Below are 10,683 nucleotides of genomic sequence, written 5' to 3'. Positions count from 1 at the left end.
TTTTTGTATCATGTCGATTGAAGCAGTGACTCCTGCAGCCAGCGAGTCCGCAGCTGTCTGTCTGGTCGGATCAGAAGGTGGTCGACCCGCAGCGCCAACTCCATCCCAGTCCACTTGTAGGCTGCCTCCATAAACTGACAAGATAGGACAAACTGGTACAGATGTATCTTTAAGCATTTGTTTTACGTTTGCGTAAGGTGAGTCGGTGAAAGGGTAAATAGGCACACTTTGTCGCCCCACGGCAGACTCACAATAGGATGGCGGCGCAGAGGGCAGCTGCTTGACTCCCACACTTTCTGTCTGAGATTCTTTTCTTGACTGTTTTACAGCATAGCCCATTGCCAACAGTCTGGCATTTTTTGTCCATTTTTCAACTTTCTTTAGACTTCCTCTCACCTTCCTGCCTCTCTGAGACAACTTGTTTGTTCTTTTCACATCTTCCTCCAATATTTCCTTTTTATTCAAACATGCTTTTTCTACTTCTTTCATCAGAGTCACCAAGCACGCAGCCGAAGACATCGGCGGGAACCAGCCCTTGTCACAACATTCTCTCACCCACTCTCTCAATTCATCCCTTTTTTCTTCCCTACTTTTCTCTGGCAAAGCGCCCACACACACACTACATGCACTTCTCACTTGATCACTCAGCAGCACACTACGGCCATGGTTTGGAATAACACGGGTATCGAACCACTCCAACTCTCTATCGAATTCCCCATCCATCTTTATACTTATATCTTTAACAAATTACAAACAAGGACACGACACACAGATTACAAACAAAGACACGACGCACAGATTACAAACTCCTCTTCTCCCCTCCTCTTTTTATTTTATTAGCGGCCTTATTTATTTAATTAACGTCACACAAATTGAGGTCAATTCTTTCCCTATCAATCTCGCCCTTCCTTTTGCTGTAAATTGAAATGTGTGACTCCCTTTATTCTTTTTCCCGGGAACCCCTTTTATTCGCAAACTGCAGTATTTAATATCCGTGAACTTCGTTGTCCACAAACTTCTGACTCGCGAACCTCTTTATTCGCGAACCTCTGTATTCGCGAACCTCTTTATTCGCGAACCTCTTTATTCGCGAATCTCTGTACAAGTGAATTCTCCTGTATTCTCTTTATGATCTTATTAAATTTGAGGAATTCCTGTTTCTAAAATTCTTGACAGAACGAAACAACCCCGCCCAAAATAAGATCAGTCTTAAAATCAACTCATCTTCCTCGAGGAATTCTAGTCTCTAGGATTCTTAACAGAACGAGACAACCTCCCTGAAGACGAGTTTTTCCTTCCCTTTTTCCTTATTCTCTTGTACTTCACTTGTATTTCTCTTATTCTCTTATTCTCTTGTACTTCTCTTCTTTACCGGTTATTTTAGGCCTTTGGTTTAAGCCGCAAAACGAGGAATTATTACTCCTATAACTCGATAATTCGAGCGGAGTACACCCAGTAATACGTTTAAACGGGTTTAAACCGTAAAACGAGGAATTATTATTTCTAGAACTCAGAATTGGAGCGAAATACACCTAGTAATACGTTTAAACAGGTTTTCTCAATTACCAGCCCCAAACTAATTTGGTCTCAAATCAAACGTGAATCATCACATCATATCAGTCAACAGGGCAGAAAATCAATCGAGAGGATAAATGTCCTCTTACCTTATCAATTATGGCGCGCCGAAATTCTGCCTGTTGACCGACAATCAGCTCGAATCACGTCGGGGTCACCAATTGTTGGAGGATGATCAAACAGGGGGAAGCGTGTTGTTGTCGACACGGCGGGATCCCTTGACCGTTCTCCACTTCCCCAGGTCCTCCGCGTGTTCGTTTGATTCGGGCTGAGTTGATGTGCAAAAGTCAGAGGCTGGAAATGGAGAAGTTCTTGCAAGATGTTTTACTGAACGTTCAGGGCCCAAGTGTGAACACGAATCGATTCGGGCTCCTGTGAGTCTCAGATTTCATCAGGAAGCCCCGAGCAACTACAGTCACACGTACATATAGGCATAGTATGTTAATTATATTAATTAGGGGCGGGCAGTCCTTCCCCTCATGTAAAAATCTGAAACAAAGAAAGTCAAGCAAAGTTCGATTTTGGCATTTTGACAAAGTACAGACCATATCTGTTGGTCCACAAATCTTGAGATTAGGGTTCCTCTTCGAAGGCACTTGACAGCCTTCAGGGACTTTCCCAAGGTGGGAGACGCAAAAGAAAACACTTGGGGGGCTGTTAATCACTCAAGGGGAAATAGGACCGCAGCTTCACACTACATTCTTTGTTTTAAGTAGCGGATGTTCAGGACAGAGACCTAATAGTCAAAGTCGACCTGTCTATGATACAAAGTTTTAAGCTAAACATATAACATATATAGGTGATATCTTCAATTATTATTATTATTATTCTCATTCAGGGTGGCCCGGTAGTGACTGGTTAGTACATTGGCCTCACAGTGCAGAGGCGCAGGGTTCGATTCCGGCTCCGGCCTTCCTGTGTGGAGTTCGCATGTTCTCCCAATGGCGTAGTCCTGAGCACATGGTCTGAAAACATGTCTGACAAACGGAAGCAAACTTCGCTGTCTATAAAGCTGAAATGGTCTCTCACCTTCGAAAGGGAGACTCCCAGACATCGGCGGCACTGGTAGTTGCCTATGGCGGGTAAAATTTGCTGACTGAATGTTCTCAGAGATGAAGTAGATATGCTAGAGTTGCTTGTTCCATGTCTTATAAAATCTTTTTTTCTTCATAGACACATATTTGTGATGACATGTTTATACTATCTTACGTGTTAATGCCTGTACAGCTATAAATGTTCATACTGTATTATACATCGTTGTCACGTTGCGAGGTGGTGGAGGACCCCAAAAAGCAGGCAGGAGGGAGGAGCAGGGTGAACTTGAAGAATTGTATTAAAAACACAGAGAAAGCGAAATCCGAAACAAACAAAGTCCTGAAAACAAAAAGAATCCAAAGTAGCAAACAAAACCATGACTGAAGCTAAAACATAACAGTAACTGAAAAATGACTGAAACAAACCTGACAGCAGCAAACAAACAAACAGCAACAAAGAAACAAACAAGCAATAATGACCCGACCATGAGTGGTCGGGAGGGAGTCCTTTTGTAGCAATAATTGCATAACGACCACCAGGTGTGCATCTGCAGGGAGAGCCCTACAGTGCCACCTGTTGGTCACAAACAGAATCATGACAATCGTAGGTGGCGGCCATTTTATTAGAAATGGTTACACCGAACAACCGTTATAACGTACAGATTTGTTCTGTCCCTTTAGGTATGTTGTAATGAGGTTCGGCTGTAGTAGTATAGTTGAAATCTTAACGATCCCGATCCCTCGTCCCAACACAACAGGTCAAGTTGATGTCAAATAGCTCAACGTTGGTTTCATTCGATCACAGCACATTGACAAAGCATTTTCTGATGTTCACAGTTAGATGCTTACTGGTATAACTGTACATATACTTTAAAGGACTCGCTGGCATAGCAAGATTTTTTTTTAACTCTAGAATATGATCGGATATTTTCTAAAAGGTAGTATAAATCAACAAGCAAATCAAAACGAAATCATCAATATCCACCCTTGAATTTCAGACATACATCTTGCATATACTTATTGACATTCCTGTTAAACAGAGTGTGGTTTGCACACAAGAAGGTTTCATCATTTTTAACTCTGTCTGAAGAAATTCAACACATACAGACGTACTGTGTCAGCAGACACCCATTAAGTCTAATCCATTAGGGCTAAAGCCACATTTCGTCATCATTTTTCGCAAATCGAGCGTTGTTGATGAACACAGTCGAAATCGTTCCAGGTTAGTAACTGAGATTGTTTTGCCTGGATTTCACCGCAGTCCTGGTTACTGAGGCCATTGGGCTGCCCAGCCTTCCAGAACCTGTGACACAGAACAAGCCCTCAAATTCAGACATAAACATAACTCATGTCGAATCACATGAAATTCGGGGGATTTTTTTATTTTTTTCCGTCTCCACCCTTCCTTAGAACTAAGTGGAGTAAAACCTGTAAGTGAGAACACCTTATTGGGAAACGTTCAAATAGTACAAACTTACTCTGTAGTGAGGGGGGTCCCATCCACCCAAACCCATTTTCCTTCCTCGATATGATCGCTCAGACCAATCCACGCATCCTGGCTGTGCCCCAATAAACCATTCAGGAATGCCTGTTTGGAAAGACCAGAATTGTCCCTGACATGACTGGAATTTCCCAAAATACATATTTTCAAAATGCAGTGTTACACAACAGAATTACTTCATACCCTTGAGATTTCATTGTGTCCTGCACACACTCTCAACAACTTGTGAGAGATGTAGGAAAACAGCCCCAGAACATAGGTAACCGAATCACCTTTGGGTAGCGCAATCGCTTCGTGTGTAACAGAAGTAAAGCCAAAAAACTCAGTCAAAGAGACGTTCATATCTCGCCAAGTGAACGCCTCACTGAAATTGGAATCAGTTAGTCTCACCTGTTCCTCCCTACTGTTTATGACAACCAGATCAGCTCCCCTGCTGATGCAGTCAAGCCTGCTCTCTGCCCAGGTCCGACTCAACCTCGACACAAAGTAGCAGTTGCCGCCAAACTTCTTCCAGCCGACCCCGCAGAGCATGCCTTCAGAATGACAACAAAGAGATTAAGGAGGCCATCGGGTCACTGGACCCGTGTCCAAAGTGGTTACTTACTTTTCACCTTGATGGTCATTTTGTCAATGGTCTTCTGCAGCTCATACCTTTCTGTCTCCAGGCTGCTGTGATTTCTGCGTAGCCACTCGTATTCAACGCGCAGAGTGTTGCAGGTAGTGTCCACGTAGGTTTTTTGTCTCTGCAGCAGTTTGTACCTGATCTGACACATGCTACTCCTCTCACTCAACAAAGTATAATTTCTTTCCAGTCGGTCCTTGTCCTCCTCCAGCAAAGTGTAGTTTTTTTGTAAATGGTCTCTGTCTTTTTTAATATTGTCGTAGAAGGACTTTGCCACATCCCTCTCAGAAGCCACTTTGGCCTTATTGGCTATAAGTAGCTCTTTCTCTTGAACGAGGGATGCGTAACGGGCATTTAACTGATCCTTCTCGCTTCCCAGTGAAGAGTAACTCTGTTGCAGTTGGTTTTTCTCATTTTTCAGATTGTTAAAGCGGGACATGCAATTATCTCTTTCAGTTGACAAAGTGGCCTTACTTGTCAAGAGAAGATGTTTCTCTCTACCGAGGGAATTGTAGCTGCTCTGTAATTGTGCCTTCTCTTTCACGAGCAACTCATAACTGGCCTGTATCTGGTCTTTCTGGCTTCTCACTGAAGAGTAATCGCGCAGTATCTGTTCTTTCTCATTTTTCAGGCTGTTGAAGCGGGACCACAACTGATCTCGTTCTGCAGACAAGGTGGTTTTACTGGCCCGTAACTGGTCTTTCTCTCGAACAAGGGAGTCAAAACTGACCTGTAACAGGTCTTTGTCCTTCCTCAATAAAGAGTAATCACGTTGCAGCTGGTCTTTCTCATTTTTTAGTTTGTCAAAGCGGGACTTGAAATCATCTCTTTCTGCAGCCACATTGGTTTTACTAGTTAGTAGAAGCTCTTTTTCTTTGACGAGGGCATTGTAGCTGGTCTGTAATTGCTCCTTCTGTTTCACGAGCAACTCGTAACTGACCTGTAACTGGTCTTTCTGGCTTTTCACTGAAGAGTAATCACGCTGTATTTGTTCTTTCTCATTTTTCAGGCTGTTGAAGCGGTACCTCAACTGATCTCTTTCAGCAGACAAGGTGGTTTTACTGGCCCGTAACAGGTCTTTCTCTCGAATAAGGGAGTCAAAACTGACCTGTAACAGGTCTTTGTCCTTCCTCAATGATGAGTAATCATGTTGCAGCTGGTCTTTCTCATGTTTTAGTTTGTCAAAGCGGGACTTGAAATCATCTCTTTCTGCAGCCACATTGGTTTTACTAGTTAGTAGAAGCTCTTTATCTTTAACGAGGGAATTGTAGCTGGTCTGTAATTTGTCGTTCTCTTTAACCAGAGACTCGTAAGTGGTCTGTAACTGGTCTTTCTCGCTTCTCAGTGAAGAGAAATTGCGCTGGAATTGGTTTTTCTCCTTTTCCAGATTATTGAGTCTGGACATGAAGTCATCCCTTTCAGCAATCACAGTAGTGCTATTGGCTTGAAGAAATTCCTGCTCTTTCACGAGGGAATTGTAGCTGGTCTGTAACTGGTCTTTCACCTTAATGAGGGACTCGTAACTAGCCCGTAACTGGTCTTTCTCTATAACAAGGGAGTCATAACTGACCTGTAACAGGTCTTTGTCCTTCCTCCATGAAGTGTAATCACGTTGCAGCTGGTCTTTCTCATTTTTTAGATTGTCAAAGCGGGACTTGAAATCATCTCTTTCTGCAGCCACATTGGTTTCACTAGTTCGTAGAAGCTCTTTCTCTTCAACGAGGGAATTGTAGCTGGTCTGTAACTTGTCTTGCTCTTTAACAAGTGACTTGTAAGTGGTCTGTAACTGGTCTTTCTCGCTTCTCAGTGAAGAGTAATCACGCTGTAACTGGTCTTTCTGCTTTTCTAGATTATTGAGTCTGGACTTGAAGTCATCCCTTTCAGCAATCACAGTAGTTTTATTGGCTTGAAGGCTTTCCTGCTCTTTCACGAGGGAATTGTAGCTGGTCTGTAACTTGTATTTCTCTTTAATGAGGGACTCGTAAGTGGTCTGTAACTGGTCTTTCTCGCTTCTCAGTGAAGAGTAATCGCGCTGTAACTGGTCATTCTCCTTTTCCAGATTATTGAGTCGGGACCTGAAGTCATCTCTTTCGGCAGCCACATTGGTTTTACTAGTTAGTAGAAGCTCTTTTTCTTTGACGAGGGCATTGTAGCTGGTCTGTAATTGCTCCTTCTGTTTCACGAGCAACTCGTAACTGACCTGTAACTGGTCTTTCTGGCTTTTCACTGAAGAGTAATCACGCTGTATTTGTTCTTTCTCATTTTTCAGGCTGTTGAAGCGGTACCTCAACTGATCTCTTTCAGCAGACAAGGTGGTTTTACTGGCCCGTAACAGGTCTTTCTCTCGAATAAGGGAGTCAAAACTGACCTGTAACAGGTCTTTGTCCTTCCTCAATGATGAGTAATCATGTTGCAGCTGGTCTTTCTCATGTTTTAGTTTGTCAAAGCGGGACTTGAAATCATCTCTTTCTGCAGCCACATTGGTTTTACTAGTTAGTAGAAGCTCTTTATCTTTAACGAGGGAATTGTAGCTGGTCTGTAATTTGTCGTTCTCTTTAACCAGAGACTCGTAAGTGGTCTGTAACTGGTCTTTCTCGCTTCTCAGTGAAGAGAAATTGCGCTGGAATTGGTTTTTCTCCTTTTCCAGATTATTGAGTCTGGACATGAAGTCATCCCTTTCAGCAATCACAGTAGTGCTATTGGCTTGAAGAAATTCCTGCTCTTTCACGAGGGAATTGTAGCTGGTCTGTAACTGGTCTTTCACCTTAATGAGGGACTCGTAACTAGCCCGTAACTGGTCTTTCTCTATAACAAGGGAGTCATAACTGACCTGTAACAGGTCTTTGTCCTTCCTCCATGAAGTGTAATCACGTTGCAGCTGGTCTTTCTCATTTTTTAGATTGTCAAAGCGGGACTTGAAATCATCTCTTTCTGCAGCCACATTGGTTTCACTAGTTCGTAGAAGCTCTTTCTCTTCAACGAGGGAATTGTAGCTGGTCTGTAACTTGTCTTGCTCTTTAACAAGTGACTTGTAAGTGGTCTGTAACTGGTCTTTCTCGCTTCTCAGTGAAGAGTAATCACGCTGTAACTGGTCTTTCTGCTTTTCTAGATTATTGAGTCTGGACTTGAAGTCATCCCTTTCAGCAATCACAGTAGTTTTATTGGCTTGAAGGCTTTCCTGCTCTTTCACGAGGGAATTGTAGCTGGTCTGTAACTTGTATTTCTCTTTAATGAGGGACTCGTAAGTGGTCTGTAACTGGTCTTTCTCGCTTCTCAGTGAAGAGTAATCGCGCTGTAACTGGTCATTCTCCTTTTCCAGATTATTGAGTCGGGACCTGAAGTCATCTCTTTCGGCAGTCACAGTAGTTTTATTGGCTAGAAGGCTTTCCTTCTCTTTCACAAGGGAATTGTAGCTGGTCTGTAACTGGTCTTTCACCTTAGCGAGGGACTCGCAACTAGCCCGTAACTGGTCTTTGTCTGTCCCCAGTGCACTAGTCAGGGTATGTAGCACATCAGTCTCCCTATTTAAGAGGCTATAATTAGTCTGCAACTCATCATGCTGCTGCTTCATACGCCAGAAGTTGGCCCGAATCTCATCCCTTTCGGCAGTCAAAGCCATTTCATTGTCAAGGAGTCGTGCTCTGTCTGACACCAGAGACTCATAGTTCGTCTGCAACTGGTCTTTGTTCCTTGTTAGGTTATTCAGTGTGACCTCAAGCTCATTTCTTTCACTGTGGTTTGTGTCTGTGGGAAAGATGTCATTGAGGAGATGGTCGGATTTAGCCTGGTGGTCCGTTGAAAAACCAGGCAATATCTCATCTGTGAAAATTGATTTTAGGTGTTTAAATCAGTTGAAAAAAAATGCCCCTTACACTCATGGTCGCACAGAGTGACATACAGTAGATTAACTGTCCAATGTTACCGGCCAATAGAACAGCGCACAGCAAACCAGGAAACACAGTGATGCATCTGGATGACTTTTTCTTTTGTTGAAAGTTCACTGAATGAATTGAAAGGAAAATATTGTCAGTTCATAACAATAACATGAAACATTTTTTGGGCTCCCAATACATATGGAATGCAAAATAAAGAAATAAGTAATGCAATATACTGAAATGAATTATTTAATTTGATATGTATTTCAAATGTGTAATGCAATATACTGAAATGAATTATTTAATTTGATATGTATTTCAAATGTGTAGAGAAGCACAATAATATCATTTAGCATTAACATAGTAGTGCTTTCACCTGACCTCCACCTTATTTTGGTGATTATTACTGTACATTACCTTCAGTGACAATCCCTTGCATCGTTAAGTTCTTTTTTAAATAGCCACAGTCATCAAGTTCCATGGAATCCATGTTTGTCTGTATTTTTTCCTAATTCTGAAAGGTGAAAGTTGTACCTTGGTATAAAACAAAAACAAAAATAATGTAGTCAGTTGTTACTATTTTCAAACATGTGGATTTTGTACTACTGTAAGTTTGTTGTAACAAAACAAAAAACAAACAATACAGATTGATTGCTGTATTTGAAAATATTTGAAATGAACCACCACCCAAAAACAACTCTGTAATTTTATTAATGTGACAATTTGACCCAGAACATTAAAAAAAACACACACAAAAAACAATCACCTCATCTGGCCTACAAAATAAGACACATTTACTCATATTCCTTTTTATTTTTGCCTGGAAAAAAAATGCACTTTTAATCGCAATATAATGAGATGCAGCAATTGTTTTTGTTTCCATTCTTTTTTTTAATGTGCCTGTTTGCTTCTGTTTCCCATGAATTGTCTTGTTTCACAACTATAGTTTTGACACTCCATGTTTTACAATATCTAATTTACATCAGTGTACCATTATAAAGCCATGAAAAGTCCTTACCTTGGATCCGTGATGATGGATGAAATGGGTTCTGCTTACGCATTAAATCACCAATAGATATATATATATTTGTTTGTTTTCTCTTAATACCAGAGGAAGCATGACTTGACTGGGCTCTGACTGGTTGGAAATGAACATATTGATATTGACAGTTTATGATGGTCCAGTGCAACCGGAGTTCATTGACTTCTGGTCATGAATTTTGGGGAAGCAATTGAGTGTCTTTTTCTTTTCTCGGCATAATCAAGTCTTACCCTGTGCTTTCAGTTCCTCAGACTCAGGTCAAGTGGGAACAATTCTCAATGATTCTTGCCTTCATTTCAAAGGCTATGCTACCAGAGGCCAGAGTCCCCTATTAATTTCAATGTGTATGATACACATGGCCAGTGTCCCCCATACATTACACTGGGTATGCTAGCAGGGGCCAGGTTCTCCCAAATAATTGAATGGGTATGTGAGCAAAGGTGAAAATACCCCATTCATTTCAATGGGTGTGCTGCAAGGGGCGAAAATACCCCATTTGTTTCAATGGTGATCCGACCAGTGGCCAGTGTCCCCCATTCATTTCAATGTGTATGGTACCAGGGGTGATTGTTTCCATTCATTTCACTGGGTATGCTCACGGGGTGAGAATAGTCCATCTCTTTCAATGGCTATGCTACAAGTAGTCAGTGCCCCCCATTAAATTAAATGGGTAGCTAACATTGCCCTCATTCATTTTTGTTTTAAATGGTATAAGTTTGAAATGCTTTAAAGCACTGTACAAGCACTTTGGGTTGCATTTTTATGCATGAAAATTGCTACATGAATAAAGTTTGATTGAATGATTTCTTTGGGTTTTCTACCGAGTGAGGGAATGCCCCTATCATTTAAATGGATATGCTACCAAGCGCCAGTGTTTACCGTGTATTTCAATGGGTAAGCTACCAGAGGCTAATATCCATCATTGATTTCAGTAGTTGTTCCGCAAGGGGTGAGCATACCCTATTCATTTCAATACGTTTACGTTCAGCGGCAAGAATACCCAATTCATTTCATTGAGTATGCTACCAGGGGCC

The 10,683-nt window shown here is 41.7% G+C and overlaps 1 protein-coding gene across 1 annotated transcript; it reads right to left on the bottom strand.

Annotated features, from left to right (window-relative positions):
- Positions 1 to 3,214: 3,214 nt before the first annotated feature.
- On the bottom strand, positions 3,215 to 9,805 carry LOC147208256 (uncharacterized). The gene is made up of 7 exons (XM_086131977.1): positions 9,626 to 9,805; positions 9,025 to 9,141; positions 8,631 to 8,732; positions 4,715 to 8,551; positions 4,501 to 4,643; positions 4,088 to 4,197; positions 3,215 to 3,912 (listed from the first exon to the last, which is right to left on the bottom strand). The coding sequence occupies exons 2-7, from the start codon at positions 9,095 to 9,097 to the stop codon at positions 3,780 to 3,782; spliced, it is 4,398 nt and encodes a 1,465-aa protein (XP_085988103.1). The 5' UTR covers positions 9,098 to 9,141; positions 9,626 to 9,805; the 3' UTR covers positions 3,215 to 3,779.
- Positions 9,806 to 10,683: the final 878 nt, after the last annotated feature.

Source organism: Hippocampus guttulatus, chromosome 2, assembly GCF_054856545.1.
Source record: "Hippocampus guttulatus isolate MCC_2025c chromosome 2, RoL_Hgut_1.0, whole genome shotgun sequence".
In the NCBI taxonomy this organism is placed as follows: Eukaryota; Metazoa; Chordata; class Actinopteri; order Syngnathiformes; family Syngnathidae; genus Hippocampus; species Hippocampus guttulatus.
Note: the sequence above shows the minus strand (reverse complement) of the source record. Positions and strands in the feature narration are given on the sequence as shown.